The 25,531-nt window shown below is 32.9% G+C and overlaps 3 protein-coding genes across 3 annotated transcripts in view; 2 read left to right on the top strand and 1 right to left on the bottom strand.

Moving 5' to 3' along the window:
• The window catches only part of LOC139492156 (uncharacterized), a 28,345-nt gene extending 11,369 nt beyond the window's left edge, over positions 1–16,976 (bottom strand). The window contains exons 1-3 of the mRNA XM_071280298.1: positions 16,178–16,976; positions 986–1,138; positions 200–436 (exon numbers count right to left, since the gene is read on the bottom strand). Of these exons, the coding sequence (XP_071136399.1) occupies positions 200–436; positions 986–1,138; positions 16,178–16,976 (1,189 nt within the window). The remainder of the gene's footprint in view (positions 1–199; positions 437–985; positions 1,139–16,177) is intronic.
• Positions 1–25,531, top strand: part of LOC139493162 (protein TFG-like) — a 195,476-nt gene that overhangs the window by 116,908 nt on the left and 53,037 nt on the right. The window lies entirely within an intron of this gene.
• The window catches only part of LOC139493154 (uncharacterized), a 31,545-nt gene continuing 23,816 nt past the window's right edge, over positions 17,803–25,531 (top strand). Inside the window, exon 1 of the mRNA XM_071281325.1 lies at positions 17,803–17,930. Coding sequence (XP_071137426.1) covers positions 17,838–17,930 — 93 coding nt within the window. The 5' untranslated portion in view covers positions 17,803–17,837. The remainder of the gene's footprint in view (positions 17,931–25,531) is intronic.

Raw genomic sequence — 25,531 nt, 5'->3', positions numbered from 1 at the left:
ATTTTAACACAAAATCAGAGACTGTGTAAAGTTACAAAACATTTAATCAATATAGATGCATATACCCAACAAATTACTTTATTCTGTTCCAGTGTTCGAATGCGCAGTTTAACCTTTGTAATACAGACAAATATAGTCTGATATTCCGAACTCCAATGTATTCCTATAAGATAAATACTACATATTATAGCATACATACCTGTTATCATAAAGCCATTTTTATCCTTCTTCCCCTGCGGGACCCCAAACATCCATCCAATTATGTCACCAATTGGCTGTAAAATTTTCATCATTGTTCTTACAATGTTTTGTTTACTTCTTATATGTGTTTCTATTCGTCCATTGGTTGTATATACATAGGCAAGTAAGTCCACATTCTTTATGGCTCTGTTGTTCAATACACCGTTAACCTTTCCTCTCAGTATTAGTCTTTTCCCTATGTATGTAAAGACAAAAGGTTTAAATTGGTACGTTAGTCATGCAGTTTGACGTCGCATAAGAACCATTAATACTAAAAGGGATATATGTTTTGTTCAAATCTCGTCACTTCTCTTGGATTAAAAAAAACGCGAAACAAATCTCATCATTTTCAACATAAGAGGACAAATACTTGGAAAAGTTTAATTCTATTCAAATTACCGTGCAAATTTTCTGAAAATTATGAATTACAAATCAGGTTGTTAAACAAATTAACCATGTTTACAATAGTCATGATGGAAATAACAATGAATTACGAATTTTTTAAACATTTTAGATGTGTAAAATTACATCTGTCAATAGTAATTTTAAATACTGAGATAAGTGATAGGTTAAGCTAGCTATAAAACCAGTTTCAATTGACCATTTTCTACATAGGAAAGTACCTGCACCAAGTCAGGGATATCACAGTTGTTATTCATTCATTTATGTTTGAGTCATTTGACTTTCTGTTGTGAATTCTCCATGGAGTTGGTATTTTTGTGATTTTTTTATGTGATGCACTAACCTGTTGTCAAACATCGTATTCCGTTCCCGTAGAACGGCGCTTCACATTCGCAATAGACGACTTTGTCAATGTAGACAAACCTGGCGTTGCCATGACAGGTATATTCCCCTTCTAAACATCGAGTAACACTCATAGAGACCATAGATATTGTGTCTGAAATATATATCAAGTACACATTTATTCTTTAAATGTCCTATACCAAGTCAGGAAAATGGCCATTGTTATATTATAGTTTGTTTCTATGTGTGTTACAATTAAATGTTGTGTTTCTGTTGTGTCGTAGTTCTACTATTATATTTTATGTGTTTCCTTCAGTTTTAGTTTGTTACCCTGATTTGTTTTTATTCTCAATCGATTTATGAATTTCCAACAGCGGTATATTACTGTTGCCTTTATTTATTCTCCAAAATAGTTAAGAAAGGAATATAACACTTTTTTAAACAACATTTATATGATATTTCTAATTACACTTGCATTTGCTTTTGCTGTCATTACAGTGTATGGTACAGTGACTTTATAAGACATTATGTATCTTATTATCTGTACAATATATGTAGCTGTCATGAATGGAAAAGTCACTTCATTATTGTCCCTTCAATTTAAAAGATAAAAGTATTATAAATTTAAAGAATAACATCCTCAAATATATGTGTCTGTCAGAATTATGAATTTGATAGTTTTTGCTGAACCTAAAACCAACAAACCATCTACGACCTTTACCTAGTTGATCTTATTTTAAGCATTTTATTCTAGCTAAGAAAAATATAGAAAAAAACTTTGTCCAAAGAGCTTGTAGGCTAAATCAAATATGAAAACTAGAATATGTTGTACACCTCGAAGTTTTTGCTTCTTATAAGTTGCTCGAATTGACAAATATAAATAATGACGACCAACCAGTCATCTCTACGAAGTCCTAACCGATTAAAAGATGTCTGAATTTAAAAATTTCATTTAAGTCACACGTATATAGAGTTATACTAGAATACATACCACCATTCTTTTAATGATTTATTTAGAATCCTTCAATTCAAGTCCAGTCCTATACTATCCTAATTTATATACTAACGGAGATGTAGGGTTTACGTAAAAGACACACCAAACACACAAAAAGGCTAAATACAGTCTTAAACAATCAGTTTACATACACTATTTCAGCTCATAATCGTCCTACTTTAAGAACATGTGTATACATTTAATAGGAAAGACCTTTCATCAACATGATGTTTTTTCAAAAGAACATAAACAATATTACATAAGATAACCGCTGACGAGCCTCCTGATTTACGACAGCCACATGAATAAATAGCGGGATCATACTAGATACCAATTCATTCATCATAGATACCAGAATTAAATTTTGTATTTACGCCAGACGTGTGTTTCGTCTACAATAGACTCTCGAATCCATAATTGTTAAAAAGGCCAAATAAAGTACGAAGTTGAAAAGCATTAAGAACCAAAATTCCTAAAGGTTTTGCCAAATACAGCTAAGCTAGTCTATTCATGAAGTAGAAAAGACTTAGTATTTCAAAAATTCTAAAGTTTTGTAAACAGTTAATCTATAAATATGACCATATCAATGATAATTTATGTCAGCACAAAAGTGCTGACTACTGGGCTGGTGATACTCTCGAGAAATTAATATTCCACCAGCAGAGGTATCGACCCTGTTGTTGAAAAAGAAAGAAAAACAATTTCTGGGCAAATGCTCTCTATATAGCAACTTCTTCAAGCTTTAATGACTATTGCAATAAAACTAATGTTGCTATGACAATAAATCAACCTTTTCAGAAACACAAAGATAGTATTGACCAAGCCAGCAACTCAACGCCATTCCATCAATAAAATTAACATATAAAATCTACACCTTTAAAATAATTAACAACACTGCGGATGAAACATTAGTATACACTTATAAATAATGGCCTTTGGGTTTAACTACATGTATTAACAAGACGAATGTACTACTCACGGTTTCTGACCTTTATCTGTATTTGATCCGATTCTTTGGTCTCACTGGGAATTTTCTCCAGGCATAAATTGTCGACTTCGCTCCTTTGTCTTCCGAGTTCCAAATGCATTTTCAAACATTTACAATTTATGTAAATTGCATTTTTCACATTAATATGGGGGGTTTCACCAAGGTAGACGTCCATTGGTCCTCGAAAATGTTCGTTTTGCTCCATTACTGAGCCAAATTGGTGAATTTGTTCATCTACAACCACTTTTAATGAAAGATACTTTCCTCTATCTAAAATACGTTCTACGTTTAACCTATGCCAGCGGTAGTCGTTCAACCTGTTAACCCTTTCTGTTTCCTCATACGGTAATATAAAAGATTTTGTGCTATTATTTACCCCATAAGTGAATTCCAAATCACCATCTGTAGTAGCTACAGTTAAGTGATGCTGTTTAATATTCTCCGACTCTAAACTCATTAACAGGCCACTGCTCCTACGAGTTCTAAAATCGAATTGGAATATATCATTCATGCAAACATTTTGCAGTCTATAGAATTCGGTCTGTTGTGGTACAATAAAACCACCCGCTTGGGTAGTCAAAATGACAATACCGTACAACCTTAAGACAAACTCTTTCATTGTTGTAGCATTTCTTTGAAAAAAGTCCTATGCAACAAACATACACTTGAACTAATGGTAGTTCGCATTAATTTTTATATTGTTTGAAAAGTTAGCATTTCTGATTATATTTTTTTTTAATTAATAAATCATTATATAATGGTATAGGATGAATAATAATTCCCTGGTGAAGATGTCATCATTATCTGTTAGATAACAAAAAAAAGGAAACTCGTTATCATTAACATAGATGCAATTCAAATATCACTAAATGAGGCTAATTGTTGAACACTAAGCTTAGAGTTTGTTTTTTTTATATTTCATAGAAATTTAAAAAATCATCATTTGTATATTAGAACCTTTTCATAGATTAGAATATTGGTACAACATCAAAGTTATCGAGCTCTAAGGAAAATTGAAAACGGAAAGTCCCTTAAAGGGTATACCCATCATGATTACAGTGATACTATTTGGCCCATAGCTTGGGCAAGGATGATTACTGCTACGGAAAGTCCACACGTCGGTTGGCCTACGCACTGCATCTTTAATAATAATAACTAGTAATACATAACAAATAATAATGAATAACTTCTTCCATAGGTACAAATATTTGGTTTGTAAGTTTTTCTGTATCTTTAGAAAATGTATTTCAAACGGGATGACGCATCGGAAAGTTTACGGTAATTTTATTAGTCGAAGAGTTTTTATTGTAAGAGTTATCTCTCTAAACACTGTTTTCTTTGTGGCGAGATCTCCTTCTAATCGTAAAATAAAACGACAGATTTATTGTACTAAATTGATCCTTTTATCCTCAGAATGATTTGTCAAATTTTAACCGAATCAATTCGTAGACTCCATATGACAGTTATTTTCCCTTTTGAATTTTAATTTAATGTAAGGGATATGTCAATGTGTCACATGAATTATAAGTAATAAAGACATAAGGAAGGTGTATTTGAGGTCGTTGGTTCTTAACAAATTAATTTGAGGTCTAGGTCAAAGGTCAAGGTCATGTTCTAAATTTTTACTTTCATTGTTCCGATATCTCCTCCGTAACCGTAAAAGAAAGCGACAATGTATTGTACTAAATTGGTCGTTCAATCCTGAAGATGATTTATCAAATTTAACCGAATACATTCGTAGACTCTTTGTGACAGTTATTTCCCCTTTTGATTTTGACATAAGTGATATGTCAATGTAACACATGAATGGTAAGTAAACCAGACCGAAGGTATGTGTATTTGAGGTCCTGGGATCATAAAAATGCATTTGAGATTAAGGTCAAAGGTCAAGGATATGTTCTAAAATTTGACTTTTCATTGTTCTGAGATCTCCTCCGTAACCGTAAAAGAAAGTGACAAATTTATTTTGTTAAATTGCTCGTTATATCTTAAGGATGATTTTTCAATTTGAACCGAATCAATTCGTAGACTACATATGACAGTTATTTCCCCTTTTGATTTTGACATAACTGATATGTCAATATATCACATGAACGGTAATACAGATTTAAGGTATGTGTATTTGAGGTTCTGGTTTCATAAAAATAAATTTGATGTCAAGGTCAAAGGTAATGATCCTGTTCTAAAAAAAATTCTTTTCATTGTTCCGATATGTCGTCTGATAATCTTTGAGATATATTTAAAAGAACAAGAGAAAATATTTGCCTCATTTTGATGAATATAAAATACATTTGGTCTGAAACAATTCATTGACATCTTGTAGGAGTTATTTTCCATGAAATGGTTCAATTTCAGGCTAATTGTTTATTTCTACAACGTGGTACATGATAAAGCCATAGGGTCTTTTGCACGATGTTGGTTGACATGTAAAATATCAACCGGAAGTGACCTTCAGTAAACCCATGATAGCCATTATTGAATTTATTTTAGGGAATTGTACCCAGAAACTATATGTTTTTTTTCAATAATGCATATATAAACTTATCATTTGCGACCTGAAGTGACCTTCACTAAACCGGAAGTACCTAATATCTCCATTATTACAGGAGAAATTATATATAAACCATATAGTTTGGAAACCAGTGAAATTAAAACTAACGTGTCAGACCGGAAGTGATATTTTTTATTTAACCGGTAGTTGACTATTATCTCCCTTATTTCAAGCAAAAATGTATAGAAAAATTTGTTTAGGGGCCAGCTGAAGGACGCCACCGGGTGCGGGAATTTCTCACTACATTGAAGACCTGTTGGTGACCTTCTGCTGTTGTTTTTTTTCTATGGTCGGGTTGTTGTCTCTCTGGCACATTACACATTTCCATTCTCAATTTTAAATATTTATTAATTAAATCAGTATGAAGAAACATATGCTAGGACGTCAATAGTTGCTTTGGGTAAACTGGAAGTAGTTTCTCATTAATAATTTAGAAAATTAATGTGGAAAGACCTTCAATTATTCTCTGAACAATGTGTTTTTCATTGATATATACGTATGTACTTTCACGGTACTACAATATGTCGATACTTTATATTTTTGTATTGCGCAAAGTTAAGTTTATCGTTGATTGGTACGTCTTTATACTAAATCCATTGGATTTTGAATGTGTGCTGAATGATATTTTAGTCTAAGATACGTGATTCTTCTTTTTATTTTTTGTTATTTGCTTTGAACTAGCTTGTGAGTAACTCAATAAATCAATATCTATGTATTAAAGACGCTCAAATTCAAGCTTAATTATGAAAAATCTATCAAAAATGTCATAATATATTACTTTTCAGATGATTTTTTGTCAAAAATGAAAGTGACCGCATCAATGTTCATTCCCAACCTTTATAAATGTTATGTATTATCATCAAATACAACTTACATTTTAATGTTAAGAATGAACACAACTGCGGCCACTTCCATTTCAGACGGAAACCGTCTAGAAATTAACCAAATTGCTAAAATTTCGAAGATTTCAATATTTTAGCATAACTTAATGATGCTAGTACCCGATACATGTGCTTTGTATTGTCAATAACAGCCCATATTAGTGTAACAGACGTATTCTACTTTCCAATAAATAGATAAAAGTTTACATGTAAAAAAAATATGTGAAACTTCTATATTTTTGGGCCAAAAAGGGGTCTTACTGGGCCTACTCCTTTAATATGATAACTTTGGTGAAATCGGTAATCATGACTTTGACAGCTAAGGCCTCTTTAACAAATGCAAGATCAAAAGATCAAAAACAGCATACGAATGGAAAACAACTGTTATGTGCCTGACTAGGTACACGCATTTCCTTAAGCAAAAAAATTGTGGATTAAACCTGGTTTTTAAATTTCACAATATTGACAAACAATTTGTGAACACCACAAACAGACAAAACAGGTAAACAGGTCATCAATTGAGGTGCAGAAGTCAAATTCGTATTATGATTGTAATCACTATAAAAACGATCGACTATGTCAACAAAGAAAAACAAATGGCATGTATACACATCTATTTAAAGATCTAATTACAATAAAACCAGGTTTAAACCACCAGTTGCTACATTAGGAAATGTCTGTACCTAGTCAGGGATATGGGAGTTGTTTAGACAAAGAACATAGGGAAAAATCAAAGACAACAATACAAAACATTGCCATACTGTTATGGCCAAGCTCAAAAAGACCAGTCCAGTTGAGTGATACTTACCGTTATCTTGATGTTATTTGTTCGTTAGATAATCAAGAATCTCCCAAATATACTGCCAAATTTAACCTTGAAATAAATTAAAAATAAACAGCAATATTTTGTTCTTTCCGAGATTTTGATATATATCAGTTTACACAAGAAACTCTACATTGACATTTTTGACAAGGGATAGTCTTTTATTAAATGAAAATATCAAAAGTATAAACACATCAAACGAAAGGAAAACAACTGCTATATCCCTGACTTCGTACAGTCCTTATGTAGAAAATGGTGGCTTAAACCTGGTTTAATTGTAATTAGATTTTTGAATATTGTTTTATTGGTATACATTTAGATTTTGTTATCTATAAACGGAAACCATACTGAATGTTATTGTTATACATGTATGCACTTTAACGGTACTAGAATATGTAGATTACTTATATTTTGATATTGCCCAAAGTTGTTTAGATCTGACTAGTAATCACGTCTTCACACTAAATCCAGTGTATGTTAGATCTGTACTGCTTGTTATTTTAGTCTTAGATACTTTGAATTTTATTTGTTGTTATTTGCTTTGAACTAGCTGTCAGTAACTCTGAGTAACATCCGATCTGTTCTTTGTGTCGTTTTGTTTTTTGTGATAAGGGATGTATAAATACCCTATACCATTCAGTCTGTGTTCTATCGATGTTATGAGTTACGCCCTTTTCAACGGTTTTTATATTTTGTTCTTATGTTGAGATGTACCATTACTGTCTTTCACATGTTAGTGGAGGGTTGAATGCTTCAAATCATGTCTAACGCCGCCACATCCGTTATATGATTTTTGTAGTCAGGCGCCTGTAGTTCAGTGGTTGTCGTTGGTTCGAATTCATGCCTGTCATATACTAATATGTTTTTTGTTAATTGTTTTGTTATGAATTAGGCCGTTAGTTATCTCAATTGAATTGTTCAATATTTTTCATGTAGAGGCCTTTTACAGCAAACTATATATATATGGCATGAATTCTTCTCGTTGCTAAAGGCAACAACAGAAACACTGAACTGCAACAAACACAAACGCCAGCATACATAGAAACGGATCGTTCGATAACAACTCATTTCGTTCGTAAGTCATAAACAATTCAGTGTACTAACGATAAATCTTAGTCTTAATGTTTTTTTGTGAAACCAACTCCTGCAGCCTGAAACCAAGAATGATAACGTTTACTTGTTTAATATAATTTTGAAAACAGTATAGGATAAAATGCATTTTAAAGGAATTTATTTGTGTATAAACTCGACCAATTCACTCACAAACAAACTTGGTCCAGTTTATACATCAACAAATTCCTTTAAAAATATATTTAATCCTACACTGTTTTCAAAATTATAACATGTATATCGTTTGACATGTATGCTTTATAAATGGTTTTCTGTCTAACTGTATTTCATTTAAAAAAACATTTTTGAATACGTTATTCAGACACATTTCAATTTAAGATCAGCAAGTGTTCTGTCACCAATAAATGGTGATCATCAAAGGGATAACTACAATATATAAAACTGAATTGGTAAAAAATAAAACTTTGTACTATATAGGGAAAGAATCAACATTTAAGCCAGTCTTCTGCCATATGTGATCTGGATGTTTATTCTTGTCAAAGATATATCTGAGCTAGCATTGTATAATATGTTTTGATGATAAAGATTTTATCTCAAAAACATTTGATTATATAAATTATGTCTATAAATCAAATAAATGTCATTCTAAACACTGTGACAACAGTCATTAATTATTAAAACTATTTCTGTTTCCATATCGATTTGTAATGTATGGAACAGATGACTTCAAAATTATCGTTTTTTTAACTTTTGATTTCCGATTTAAGTTGATTCCTTTTTCTTTTTTAACATCTTTGTGCAGTCTTAGCGACTGAAAGTTCCCGTTTCGCAAAATATATTTTGTCATTACATTAACATGATTAAATAGTTGAAAGTTTGGTGAATATGTTAAACGCATATTGCTTATCGAACTGTTAACAAGGCATACCACAGATATAGACAATTCAGCTCATATTTCAGGAGAAATGGTAACAAGGCATACCACAGATATAGACAATTCAGCTCATATCTCATGAGAAATTTCGCTTTTATTTTAGACACATCAATTTTTCTCAACAGTGAATCACCTGAATCAGTTTATTACAAAATGAGAGGTTTAAATGCAAGATAGGAAATGTTTCAGTTCCACTCAGTTTTCTCTCTTTCAAAAGAGAGACTGTTATTGAGGATGATGTAGGGTTTCGAATACAATCTGCCATTTGTTTCCTATTTTTAGATCCGTAAAGGCGACAGTTGTCATCGATTTTGTTGTTATATTATGTTTTTGTGGATTCTGTTCTATGTTTTGCAAGTTTTATTTCACAGTTTTCCTAGGCTGTCTTTGATTCATTATGTTTGTGCTTTCCGGGCTCTCTGGATAAGAGAAATGTGGACGTGATGGTGGTGGTTGTGATGGATAACAAAGATTAACGAGCGTACATACTGACTGTTTGTCCAAAGATGCAAATCAGTATCATAGTTGGCCAATGACGTCATTAAAGGTTCACGAGCGTACTATTATTATTCCAAAAAACGTGTCAGTATCATAGTTTGTCAGTGACGTCATGAAAGGTTCAACATCGTGTCTGCTAATGGGTGCTCCAGAAACAAGTTTAATGAGGTCTTTAATATACACTTATATATCAGTGGCATAGTCTGGTAATCATATTCTGGTAGTGACTTCTTATAACAGGTCTACGAATGTAACTACTGTCGGCAAATGACGTCATAGAAGGTTCGCTAGCATACCTGCTAATAAACTGGAATCCGCTTGTATTATCGCTACACTCAAACTTGAACAAAGTGTAGTAGTCAGCCGAGAACCAGCTTAACCTGCTAAGGGTTATTCTAAGTACACGTGTTAGTCACACGGAAATCAGTATGATAGTCTGCCGATGGTGTGATAAAGGTCATTCCAATGCACGTGTCAAACACAGGAAAATCTGAAACATCGTCTGTCATTGCCACTTCGTCATTTTTTTTTTCTTTTGATAGACTTTGTAAATCGGTTGATAAAAATTGCTAAGTCAGTACTGTCCTTTAAGCTTAATTGGTTTCGCCATAACAATATTTAATAGTTTTGGCTTGATTGTCCCAATATTTGGTCATTAGATTATCTGCTAAAAGTTTTCTTTCTTTCTTTCTGTCTTTGTCTTTTTTTACTTTTACGGATTTCTAGTCCTCAATACTTTTTTCAAATCGTACTTTATTTGGCCTTTTTTAACTTTTAGATTCGAGCGGCACTGATGAGTTTTCTCTATAGACGAAACGCGCGTCTGGCGCAAAAAAAAAGTTCCTGGTATCAATGATGAGTTAATATTCTTTTATACCGTCTTATTATTGTATGTATACAACACATCTTCTTAACATTTTGCCATTATTAAGGGGAAATTAGATAAAGGCAACAGTAGTATTACCTTAGCTGTATTTGGCAAAACTTTTAGGAATTGTGATCCTCAATGCTCTTCAACTTCGTATTTTATTTGGCCTTTTTAACTTTTTTGGATTCGAGCGTCACTGATGAGTCTTTTGTAGACGAAACGCGCCTCTGGCGTATATACAAAATTTAGTCCTTGTATCTATGATGAGTTTATTTACAACCCTTTGGGTTGATGTCACTGCTGGTGGAGATTTATTTCCCCGAGGGTGTCACAAGCCCAGTAGTCAGCACTTGTTGTGCTGACATGAATTATCATTGATATGGTTATATTTATTATTTTACTGTTTACAAAATTTTGCATTTTTTAATTACTTAGGCTTTTCTACCTCAGGCATAGATTAACTTAGCTGTATTTGGCAAAACTTTTAGGAATTTTGATCCTCAATGCTCTTCAACTTCGTATTTTATTTGGCCTTTTTATAACATTTTGGATTTGAGCGTCACTGATGAGTCTTTTGTAGACGAAACGCGCGTCTGACGTATATATATATATACAAAATTTAGTCCTTGTATCTATGATGAGTTCATATACCGCTATTCAAAAGTCATTAATCGATTGAGAAAAAACAAAACCGGGTTACAAACTAAAACCGAGGGAAACACATCAACTATATATAAGTGGAAACCAACAAAACAACAGAAACAGTAACAAAAAGCAAACGACAATGCAACATGCATAGACAAGAACTATTAGATAACAAACATACTTCACTTCTAGGAATTCAAAACAGAAAGTCCCTTATCAAATGGTAAAATCAAAAGCTCAAACAGCATTTTCTACATAAGAAAATACCTGTACCAAGTCAGGAAAATGACAGTTGTTAACCATTCGTTTGTGCTGTTTGTGCTGTTAATTGTGCCATTTGATAAGGGACTCTTCGTTTTGAATTTTCCTCAGAGTTCAGTATTTTTGTGGGTTTTTTAATGGACGAATAGAAAACATCTTGCTAACTTGGTACAGGCATGTCGGTATTTAGAAAATGGTGCCCTTAACCTTGCTTTAAAGCTAGCTAAACCTCTCACGTGTAGAACAGTCGCATAAAATTCCATTATATTGTCAAAATAAACGAAAGGAAACCACTAGCTTGAAAAAGGAAAATATATAGTATGCCGGTTAGATTACTTCTATTATCACTCAATCATCACAGTGTTTTGTGTTTTGTTCTTGCCCATCTGTGATTCTAATACGTTTTTGATCGGCATCATTTTATTTTATTCCTTTCCAAACATTAAACACGAAAGTTTATCCGTTATAAATTAAACCTTAAGATCTCACTCAAAATCCCCCAAGAAACAAATTTTACAAATAACAAACGGGCGATTATATTATTTGTTCAATTGATAAGATCATGAAAATAATTTTCTTCGTCATCAATTTCCTCTCGTTTTATTTATGATGATAAAATGACTTTCGTTTTGGTATTTTCATTCTACAATACGGCTTCAATACACATAGTAGTTGTTTTCAAAAATGGAAGTCATCTGGGTATTGTATATTCTTTAGGTAACATTTATTTATTAACACCACCCCAGTCGTCATTCATTTCAGTGTAATAATATAAATTATATTGTATTTTTTTATAAATGTCCTGTCTGCAAAAATAAGAATTATTCGAGATACTAAGGATTTTCTTATCCCAGTCATAGATTACCTTAGCTGTATTTGGCGCAAGGTTTTTAAATTATAAGTCCTCAGTACGCTTTAACTTTGTACTTGTTTGGTTTTATAACTATTTCAATATGAGCGTCACTGATGAGTCTTATGTAGACGAAACGTGTGTCTGTCGTATCAAATTATAAGCATAATACCTTCGATAACTATTTACACCCTTGGGTCGATGCCACAGCTGTTAGAGGTTTCGTCCCCGATGATATCACCAGCCCAGTAGTCAGCACTTCGGTGTTGACATGAATATTATAAACAACTCATCTAAACATCAACCCAACACTGTTAGATCTGTAAATTTGCTTTCGCAAATTTTTGGTTCTTCCCTCGCCGGGATTCGAACCCATGCTACTGTGATATCGTGACATCAAATCGCCTGCACTGCAGCCGTCCCGCTAGACCACACGACCACCTGGGCTCTCAAAAAAGAGCTTTCGCTGCCGTGTGTTTTATATATATATATATATAACTCGTCTAAACATCAACCCAACAATGTTAGATCTGTAAATTTGCTTTCGCAAATATATATATATGGTAATTTTGATAAATTTCCTGTTTGCCAAAGTAAGATTTTTTTCGAAATACGAAGAATTTTCTTATCCCAGCCATAGATTACTAACGCCGTATTTCGATCAGGTTTTCGTATTTGGGTTCTCAATGCTTATCAACTTTGTATTTGTTTGCCTTTATACCTATTTTGATATTAGCGTCACTAATGAGTCTAGTGTAGACAAAACGCACGTCTGGTATATCAAATCATAAGCCTTTGAATGCTAGCGAAGATAGATGATAATTCTTTCTTTAATGGGTCAAACTATGTAAAGCTACAGACTCGCAGAACATATTGGCTACAAATACAAATTCTATAAAAAAAAAAAAAAAAAAAAGCAAATACCGAACTTCAAGAAAAATTCGACTCGGAAAGTGCATAAGCAAATGATTAAATCAAAAGATCGAAACACAAAAGAATAAAAAAGGAAACAAACGACAAGCATTTACTTATGTTGAAAAAAATTAAGGATTAAACCCGATGATTTTTATAGCTAGCTTAATCTCTTATTTGTATGACAGTCGTTAGAATTGCAATATATATTTTTTTTATATATATCATTCAAAGCACGGGGCTCATTGTATATATAAAACATTGCAAAAGTTTGAATGCACTAGACCATTCTTGTGTCGACTGTTATGGAATATATGTGTTACGACACCGGACCATGCTTGTGCCGACTGTTAATGAAATGTAAGTGTTACAGCACTGAACCATGCTTGTGTCGACTGTTATGGAATGTGTTACAGCACTGAACCATGCTTGTTTAGACTGTTATGAAAGTTAAGTGTTACAGCACTGACCAAAGCTTGTGTCGACTGTTAATGGAATGTAAGTGTTACAGCACTGAACCACGCTTGTGTAGACTGTTAATGAATTTAAGTGTTACAGCACTGAACCATGCGTTTGTTGATTGTTATTGAATTTTTAAAAGTGTTATTATAGCACTGGACCATGCATTTGTCGACTGTTGTGGAATTTAAGTGATACAGCACTGGGCCATTTTTGTTTTCGACTGGAATATAAGTGTAACAGCACTGGACCATGTTTTTTTCGACTGGAATATAAGTGTTGCAGCACTGGGCCATTTTTTTTCTCGACTGGAATATAAGTGTTACGGCACTGGACCATATTTTTTTTCGACTGGAATATAAGTGTTACAGCACTGGGCCATGTTTTTTTCTCGACTGGAATATAAGTGTAACAGATTACATGGATATGAATCTATTCGTAGCCTTATTCTCGATTGTTACACACCTGAATTGACCTTCCGAACGAATTTTTACGTGAGTTCTATCTTGATTTTTATTGGTTCGTGTTATTACTTTCTTTTGTGTTTTCTGAGTAGTGTCAAAAAGACTATATTATTCTTTTCGTCTATCTTAAAGTAGCCATGGTGATGTCTTTTTATTGTTTTTATGTTGCTTCCTTGACTTCAACTCTCCCTTATATGTAAATTATACAAGAAGAATATACAAAATAAGTTTTCTAACTTCAGATAGTCTTTGACATTTGACTAATTTTTTTTAACAAAATCTGCAAAAAAATATTTAATTTAGTGGACGAAGTGGTGTGCACATCTTTAAAGTATATACAATTATACCAAAAGATTTAGAGGCTATATTGCGTCCAAATTTATAGGAGTTGATGATTACAAAATCTTGTTTGTCAATTTTATTCCGTATCGAGCATTGTCTTCACTTTATTACGATTGATTTGGACTCCTTTTACAAAATATGAGGTAATTATATGTAAAATTAATATGATGTTTTGCATTGCTGCAAAATCAATAAGAATGTGTCCAAAGTACACGGATGCCCCACTCGCACTATCATTTTCCATGTTCCATGGACTGTGAAATTGGGTAAAAGTCTAATTTGACATTAAAATTAGAAAGATTATACTATAGGGAACATGTGTACTAAGTTACAAGTTGATTGGACTTCAATTTCATCAAAACTATACCTTGACCAAAAACTTTAACCTGAAACTCCCACTTTCATTTTCTAAGTTCAGTGGACCGTTAAATTGGGGTCGAAAGTCTAATTTGGCATTAAATTAAAAAGATTATATCATAAGCAACAAGTGTACTAAGTTTAAAGTTGATTGGACTTCAGCTTCATCAAAAACTACCTTGACCAAAAACTTTAACCTGAAGCAGGGCGAACAGACGCACGGACGAACGAACGGACGAACGGAGCCACAGACCAGAAAACATAATGACCCTCTACTTTCGTAGTTGGGGCATAAAAATAAAAACTTTTAATAATGAATATTTATTGAATATATTTGTTACAGTACTACCAAAAACATACAATGAATTGAACATGTATTTGATTATCTCGGACGAGTTGATTTTCTACTATTTGTCTTTGAAACGTTTTTTGAGTTATTTCAAATACATCAATAAACGTATCTTCAGATGAGTGACATTTCTACCCTGTCTTTTGAAATGTTTGTTGAGTTGAGGGTGTTGATTTTCTACTGTGCCGGTTAAAACATTCATTTGAAGCTATTTCAGATGAGTTACTTTTCTTCTCTGTCTTTTTGAAACATTTACCAATCCTTCCAAGTTGATTCCCAAATATTTGTCTAATCTGTTGACTTATGAACAAATACGCAAAAAAGTTGATCGAACATCCAATTTGTGAACTTACTGGCCTAATGTTGGCGAAGATATACCACCAAATTTCTGAATTGGCAAAATCTCCGCTGTATGCATACTTGATAAAGAAAAGAAGGTTTAAAAGTTCTGATGCAATAAAAACAATGCATATGATAACAACTGTAGTAGCTGATTTGAGGTACTTCGCTTTAGTTGACGGCGAATCGCTCCATGGAAGATTTTTCCTTAGACAGGTTAATTTACAGCATATGTATGTGGTACACGCGGTAACAACACATAAAAAAACTATGAATATTGTATGGAATCCCTTTCTGAAATGAATATGGACATTGTCCACAGTGTCTGAAAATGAATAGCAACACGTGTTACTTAATCGGCGCGAGTTCTTAGTCGTGGCAACTATTTCTGGAATCTGGAATAGATGGGATAGGAAAAATATGACCAATGTTGTCCCTATGGAACACTTCAATGTCATGATTATTTTCCCCTTTATCGGAAACATAATAACGATTACTTTTTGAGCGCATAGAGCAACAGTAAGCGCCGCTGAAATCATGTGGAAGGAGCTGGCTAGGGCATTTAAGGTTAAGATCATGTCGCACATCGTATATGGAAGGTTCCAACGTAGTACATTGTACTGGCCGCGCTCCATTTCATCTAAGTATGAATGTATTCCAATTGCATCAGGTATTACCGTCAAGAGATTGGAGAGAGAATCTGATACTGCCAATGCTGACAACAATATAGTAACGGGTGATCGGTTCTTCTCTTTAAGAAAAATACAGCAAACAAAGGTATTGACTAATGTTATTTCAATTGTAAACATAAGCTGAATATAATGCCAAGCAGGTTCCGCCATGAAGATCCATTTCTTCCTGCATTCGAAATTGACATCAAACGAACAACTACCAGGTGTCCATGCATCATTAACGTCGACTGAACTGAAGTAGGTGTTCAGTATCTGAAGACATTTTAGGTTAGGCAGGCGTAACACGTTTGTATCAATGATGTCCAAGGCATTTATTTCGGGATTGTCCTTATCTTTGCCATGTTTGCGAGGTTCAAGTTTAGCAAAATTTCTCTCCTGGTTAAATCTGAGATATCGCTTACAATCAAGTTTATCATATTGTAACGAATTGGTGAAATCTGATAAAGAAAAATTGTTCCCTTTCTGTTCAATGACTGCTAACAGTGACTCCGTACAGTATTTGTCTACATAATACACGTTTAATTCTGTGAAATAAGGAATGGGTTTTGTATCTTCCAACCGAACCGAGACTTCATGAGTATTGTTAGACATGTGGCAGAATTCGCTTTCATTTCGACAACTGTCCTTTTGCAAGATGCTTTCTATATCAGACGATGATAAATCTATAAATCTTCCAGCCTTTAGCATGTTTAGTTTTTCCTGAAGATGAGCCATGCATCCTGCTACGAGTCGGAGAAAGAAAAAAGAAAAATGTTCTGATTCAGTGAACCGAAACAAATGAATATCTTCAAATTGTGTTATTCTGTAAAATTTGCCATCTAAATCAAGTCCTGTATTCGCACTGCGGCAATCTAATACATTGGAACCATAAGTTATAAAAATTCTTGTAACTACCAAGAAAACAAAATAACGAATGCCAACCATCCTTGTGAGCGGACACCAATCATCTGCAATTAGAAAGAGTTGTGCTGTTTCCTATCCGCACTATATATATTAATGAGTTCCATTTGACATTTTCCATTAGTCTGACAGTGAATATCAATATTAGGATGTAGTGGTTAGTGTAATGGTTTCAAAATGCTGACATTTTATTTAAATGAGCTTATTGTAGAATATACAGATAACTGAACGTTTGTCCTTTATTATTTTAAATGTCTATGATTTACCATGTTTACCGTATATGTAATAGATAATAAATACACTATCATAGAATCCACTGAGGATAAAAAAAGTTTTACGCCAGATGCACATTTCTCCCATAAAGAATGTCAAATACTGGGGATTACTTTCCCATTTATTCAAGTTTTTTTGGGAGGGGTTGTTGCTAAGTCTTTACTGAGTTTGCTATGTTGTTTTTTGTAAACTGTTTGTATGTTGGTCATTTTCTTTTTTAACTATGGCGTTGTCAGTTTATTTTTGTTACATTTTATGTTATTTCCTAACTGACCGAAATATAGAACAGAAATTCCGTAAATTAAAAACAGTATTTTCTATTTGCGGAAATATTGCAATGTCTGCCCGTTGTTGTTTTATAATAGAGGGGAGATAATCCCCGGGAATTTCAACATTGGTGAAATGAAAACATTGGATTTGGACAAGACAAAATGTTCTTTCTTATTTAGTTCTAATCATATAACAATCCATGTTTATGAAAACGAAATTAAAAAGGTAGAATAGATCAGAAATACACAATAAAAACCTGAAAACTACTACGATCATTGTTTCACCTGTGATTTTTACTCTGACTACTACATTTACTAGAAAAACATTTTCTTTTACATTGTGAAAAATACTCAACTAAGAGGGACATATTTTACCATAAAGTTTCAAATATAATCGTTGATCCTACAAAATTTCAAAAACATGAAAATAATATAATCTTTTTATTAAATAATAATTCATACACAATCCTAAAATTAACTTCCTCTTTCATCTCAGACAGTTTGAACCTGCGTAAAGCAGAACAAACTCTATAAAATTGCTAATAATCATTGTTCATAATATTACATATTAATATTGTCATTATTTTCAATACTTAATATGTTTGACCAACTATGTAATTGATATATTTTTTTTTAATCATTTACTGTTGATGCTATTGATATCGTTCGATGATATTGTTCTAAATATGCCTATTGATATTCTATGCATTATTACTATTTGTATACCAGTTGTATGGGCCATTGCCAATTATTGTAATTGTGTTTGTGCCAATAAAATATTTGTATTTGTATTTGTATTTATAAAATTGATTTATAAACGTATTTACACTTTTGGTATTCAGCTGAATTTTGTCTCCAAATGACCGTAGATCGCCTCCGAATAACCTTTTGACATCAAGCAACAATCACTTTTTTATTGTGACGTCATTTTTTTTTAATTGTTATGTCAAAGTTTACGGGAACCTGTGTGATTCTACATAATGGCGGACAAATTTGCATACAAGTGTAAATACATCTATTATTTGGCAACATCAAAACCGAAGCATCAAAACTGTTCACAACTGGTTTAATGTCTTACTCTAAACCACAATCTGTTTATTTCAAATCTGGGTCTGTTCGCCAAAATTATGTTGCTCCCATATAGTACTGCAACTGACATCGAAAAAGATGCTTAGTTAACGAGTTTAATGGTCCGGAATAACACACGGCTGCAAATTGTTTTAAATGATAGAATAATATCTATATTTTAATTTCCGTCGGGTCGTAAAAAGTTTCTATGGTCACATTTTTGTATTTTATCCCTTTAATGGGGGTACCCCTCAATTTACGGTTTTGGGTAGTTACCTTAAAATCCAAAAATATATTTTTTGGTTAAATTTCCCGCTATTTTCGTAAATATTTTCTATGCACATATCATCAAGGATCATCGGAATGATGAAGACATAAATATAATATAATCTCCAAGTAAAACTTTCAAACTTAAAGTTAGCTGTTTTTTAGATAAAAATTTGACGCGTTTTTCTTTGAAAACGAGAAAACATGATTCAAAAATAGTATTTGACATTTGAGAGGACAAAACATATTATTGCGATACTGCATGCAAATTTTGTTGGGCAAATTCTAAACAATTTTGTCAAAAACTCACAAATAAAAACATCATTTGTACCTTTTTTAATTACGGAAATTTCCTATCCGTCAATCAGCTCCACCATTTATTTTTTCCTTCACCATCAATTTGATAGTTTCGATGTGATTATGTAGATTTTGTAGGAGAAGTTAATTTATTTTTGAGTGATTTGAATATATATATATAGTAGTTCTTTCGTGTATTTTCTGTAAATAAGTTATATTTTTGATAATAAAATTTTGACTTTATATAAAAGTTAACCAAATCCTTCGGATAAGAGGTTTTTCCGGATAATGACTATAGTTGACATTGTGTGAAAATACATTGTATGTCAATGTTTAACCTCAGAGCAATTAATATGCATGCAAGTGGGGGGGAGGGGGGGGGGGTACTATTACATTCGCAGAGATTTGGTGTGTGACAAGGTGATGCTAAAACCAACTTCTCTTAATATTTTGCTTTCCGTGTGCGAATCATTAGTGATGTTATGAGACTTGCACCAGAAGGCAAAATTGGTGCGTCTTTAAATTAGATTGATTGATTGATTGTTGGTTGCTTAACGTCCAGTGACAAATATTTCATGCATGTTCAGGACGAGAACAAGTTAACAATAAAAACAATAGGTAGGTTTTGTCATAATAGATGCCATTCGGGATGATGATTGGGAAAATGTAGACTGCCACTGGAAAATGATGGTATATTGGATTGGGACAGAAATTTTCCATTGCAACATGCCACCTTTGGACTCCTCAAAGAGTTGATGCAAGGGTTTTTAACATGCAAAGAACGTGACACTCCCTTTACACGAGGCATCGGACTTAAGGTCCCCATTCTGACCGGACGTGACTGCGAACTTGATACATCCCGCACAGCCAAAACGCCCCACTTCGTTTTACTGCCGGTCGGGAGAAGACCAAGTGACCATATTTCGTTTCCCCAGTCACCCTTGGGGAACTTTAGATTAGAAACAACAGAAATCCATAGATGTGATCAAACTGATCGACATGTATTCTCACAACCTGACACTTTTATACGATTTCACGCTCAGTTTCTTCCTTGTAGTTTGGATATGAAAACAGGGTTTTTGTGTAAAAGACAAACCTTAAAAAAAACAAAACAGAAAACTACGCAAAACTGAGTCCTCTAAACGTGTTGACAGTCTTTTAAGTTGTGCTTATTAATGTGAGTTATCATTTATCCATGTATAACCAAGTACTCATTGAAGTCAACACCTGTGCAATTAAGTAAAACAGTTACTGAAAAAATAGGATTTGAACTTGCTGTCAGTTCATTAATAACGATTGTTAGTGATATGATTTGTTCTTCCATAAAAAAAAACCTTTCTCATGTAGCACATCCTCTATATATACCGATCAATTTTACCCAAGATTGTCTCTGATGCTTAACAAACTGCCAAACTCCAGAACTAACTAGATATTGTGACACCTTACAATTCAGACACAGTGGGGTCAAGGGATATGAAATATAGAGTTTAGCTCTGAACTCAATTTAGGGGATGCCATATCTGCTGCAGGAAAATTGAAGTCTATGTTAAGACTTTTAGAATTACACCAAGGTGTGTCTGAAAATATTAAGGATACATTAAAAGAAGAACAATTACTTCACCCTGCCACCAGTGCTCTTATGAGCTATATGTCCTCGTTTTGGTATTTCTATGGAAACGCATAGCTTGTTAATAGATATAGGGAGATGTGGTATGAGTGCCAATGATACAACACACCATCCAAGTCACAATTTATAAAAGTAAACCATTATAGGTCACGGTCTGGTCTTCAACACGGAGCCTAGGCTCAAAAGTTCATTTGTTAGTTAATTGATAAAAATAACACAAAGGCGCTTCTGAACCGTATATTATCCCTAAAGATAACAAAAATTCGTAAATGTATGGCTATTACAATCAATCGTTTCTGTAGCAACATTCGCCCCATTACATTTTGGATTGGCAGTGCAGATACATCATGCATATGCATATGGGAATATGGGTCACGAACATTGATCGAAACTTTGTACTCACATTTCTTTTGTGTTTCCTATGCAAAGGTAAGACTATATCTGACGAGTTTGACCGAATCATGACGGTATTTACGCTCCAGATAGCATTTGTACTCAAAAACTCTGTTTGCTTTGAACAAACTCTGTCCTACGCCGAACTTGTTCTTATAAAAAAGGGAAGTGTCTTGTAATGCTAATACGCGTACTGAATCCGCATATGATGACTAAGAGATTGATTCATGTCACTATTTTATGAATACTTGAGCTATTGTGTGTCGCTTTTAAAAGTTATATAAGGATCATGACTGATTTTGAATTACAATATTAGAAAATTGGCATTGCATTGTATAATTTTTCATCCTTTCCTTAAAAAATTAATGAGTTAACTTTTTTACCAGGATTATCCCACTAAAAAATGTTCATGCACCAAACTGACTTTGATTTACACTCAATTTTTTTTAAACCTCGCATTCGCCTCGGATGACTATAGTATATTTTGTGTTATAACTGCTGTCTAGACTTTGCAAATACACAATTTGTATTTACATGTATCTATAACTAGATACTAATTTTCACAAAATACACAACCTTTAAGATGCAAAATTAAAAACACTGTTTCAGCACTTGAATTTTGTTTTTTTTCAAAGATAGAAAAAATATTGAAATAATTTGATAAACTGGTGTTTTATACTTTAGAAAATAATTCTGTAATATACTATAGTGAAATACTATACACAATATGAAAGTTTATGGATATGAAAAGGTCAAGGCCACTTCTTCTTTTGCTATGTCTTAAATGGAAAAAAATCAGAAGGTTCCAAATCAATATTTCATATAAGTAGTCAAATTTGTCGTTTCAACATCGTTTATACAATATGCTTATGATTGAATCGTTTTTGTAGCATTCTATTGAATAAATATCAGAATATTTCTCCTTTTTGTCCTTGTGGTTGAAATGTTGATATTTTTAAGTCTGACCTTTGACCTCAATTTCACAAAATTGTGACCACTCTGGATTTTTACGACCCAACTTTTCTTATTGTACACGTTTTCCTCTTTCCATCGATATATAATTTAGGTGTGTGTTCTTCCGGACCATTAAAGTTTTAAAAAATGAACTCTGGTTGCAGTACTAATACTCATTCTTCCCTTTCAGGTCCCATCACACACGTTTGTGTAGGATTAAATTAATAAATATTACCTGCCATTAAATTATGTCCACAGGATACTTTTTCACAATAAATTGTGTCCATGGACATAATTTTATTATGAAATGTCTTCCTAAAGATATTTACCTATGAAATCGTGTCCACAGATGTGATCATGGTGATATTAAAAGTATCCTTCATAGAAGTCTATTATTTCATATGAAAAAGTGTCTGTCTCTCAATACCTACAAAATATATACATAGCTTCAGTTCTTTATTCTAAATTGAAGCTTTTTTTTCTTTTTTCTATTTTCTATATTTTTCTATTGATGATCAACTGAAGACCATTTGATTTGTCACTGAGACTTGTATTAAAAGAAAGGTGGAAAGATTCCAAACACCTATCAATTTTGTCACAAGCCATATGGTCCGAGAACACAATTATTTCGTAGTGCATTTCTTTTAGAACATAAATGAAAATTAAAAAAATCCCACCTGCGCTTTCTCAAAGAAACTTTTACAGTGTGTTGTACTACTTTTGGGACAAATTATATCAAAATTATAGAAAACTTCATCAGCTCTAACTCAAAATATGGACAATTTTATGTTTAGGGCGTCTTGAAAACTTTTGACAGCTTCCGAAGTGCTAATTTTCAACCTTTTTCAGCTGGACCAAATCACTACTTTCCTTTAAAATTCTGGAACCAAATTTTTTTACAGTGTAATTTCACCCCCCTACTTGCAATTTGAGGCATTAAACATGGAGAAATAAATTTGGAAGGGGTATACAAATTAATGGCAAGTAACCCACTGTCAACACTAGGAACTATATTCGTGAACAACGAAAATCAAGGGACGACAATTGTGGTCTCGGACCATATGCAAGCTGTTCATAATCATGATAATATCATTCAGAAAAATCACTAAAAATTAAACATCAAAACTGTTCACAAATGGAAACAGTGTTCTCCCCAGGGCTTTTTAGCATCATGGTAATGTGATGCTATATTTCTTGAATGGGATGCTATCTCACTCTCATCCGAAGTGGTTTTCTTATAGATTATGTAATGGATGTGATGCTTTAATTTTTAGAAACAAGATGGTATTTCAAATTTACTATATGCTAAAAGGAATGACACTTTTTGTTATAATGTTTAATCCGCCATGTCTGCTTTGATCATGTTGATAAAAGTTCCTAAATATGTATGTTTGGGTAATAATTTAAAAATCATGAACTTTCCCCTTTATCAGTCAGAGATATAACTCTATAGGGTTATTACAGAAATAACTTGCGTGTGTTATGACAGATTTTCTTCCTAAAATTTTCTAAATCTGTAATAACATATATGTTTGTTATTTGTAAAATTATTTCATTTATAGTGGGCTCTAGGGAACTCTTGAGACTTTGCGCAGAAACTAAATGCATAGCCTTGATAACTAATTTCTTAAGTAAATTAATACATTTTGATTAACCATGGTGAATCAATGAGAGGAGGCTATTAAGGATGTTCGCTGGTCATGTTTTTGGCAAAGTTGGCGCACTGTAAATGGGGTGTAGTCGTAATATAAAAGCAAATAAATATTTCCTATGATTTGTTTTAAATATGAATTGGTTGTTATTAATAAATAAAAAAATTATTTAAAGCAAAAGAATTTCCGCGATAAGAAATTGTTTTAACTAAAAATACACGATTTCCGTTTCCGGTTGATTGTAAACAAAGGTGTCGGCTGCAGATGTTATATTGAAAAATCTTTTTATACACATTTTTAACCTTTAAGATTGTTTTTATACATCTTTGTACGTTTTACTTTTTATATACATTTATAATCAGTAATGGCTAAGCGTACGCCAGGTTTTAAATCTGTAAAACAGCAGTGAAAATCGGAGGCAGTATCTGAAGCTCAAAGAAGACGATGGGACAGGGAGACTTCAAAATTATTTGACACAACATTTGTTCAGGACCATCCATACGCTGCTGGGACTAAGCTGTCATCTCCAGATATATCTAACTGTGTTCACGAGGAGATAATTGAAATTGACGGCAGTAACGTAACCGCAGATTTTTCAGAATGGAGAGTAGGTTGTAGGGTTGTAGAATTGGGAGTTTTGGCTGATGGTCTAGCAGCTTGCAAGAAATGTGGTCTTCCCCTTTCTTTGCAAAACTGCAGTACCATATAACCTCTCACGGTCTAGCTGCGATTTTAAAGATAGTGTGTGCCAACACAGCATGTCTCTTCACCAACTTACATTGTAGTCCCCACAGGAAAAAGACATGGAAAAGTATGGGATGTCAACTCCAAATTAGCAGCAGGTAAACATTTAGTTGTAGTAAACATGTACAAGAAAAAGGGGTATATTTAAGGGGGTGTTAAAAATGCTAAAGGGTTATTTTCTTGCAACGTGATCACTGTTTTTTATTTCACATTCAGTCCTGCAAGACGTGCCTCATTCAATGTGTTCTGCTAATTTAATTTAATGTATATCATGATTTTCAAATGCGTAATTTGCGTGCTTGGTATATATTTTCAAATAAATTTCTAACACTAACCAGGGATCGTCAAGTAAAAAAGTGATAGAATTTTGTTTTTTGATAAATAGTTAAGGCCTATAAAGGTCAAAGTCTTTATTTTTCAAGCAACATTCATGAATAACAGAAATTATTTTATATTTTATTACCATGCAAGCACCCCTTTACCATCCTCATATATATAACACCTTTTATCCCTAGTTGTGTACAAAAAAAAACTACCTTGATAGCTTGGTAATCATGGTAATATCATATTTACAAGTCAGGTAATACATGTACATGTATGCTTCAGTGTCATTAAATAAAATGGGGTTTTGGGGTATACATGTATTTACCATCAATGATATTGATGCAGATAATAAATTTGTTATTCAGAGTACTACTACTACATTGTAGTACAGAAGTGAACTTATATCATTAAACAAAATATCTCTAACACTAGGCATGCTACATTTGTAGGTACAAAAAATATTTTTTTTACATTGTATATTCCATGATATAAATCAAAATA

Source organism: Mytilus edulis, chromosome 10 (assembly GCF_963676685.1).
Source record: "Mytilus edulis chromosome 10, xbMytEdul2.2, whole genome shotgun sequence".
NCBI classification, from domain to species: domain Eukaryota; kingdom Metazoa; phylum Mollusca; class Bivalvia; order Mytilida; family Mytilidae; genus Mytilus; species Mytilus edulis.
Note: the sequence above shows the minus strand (reverse complement) of the source record. Positions and strands in the feature narration are given on the sequence as shown.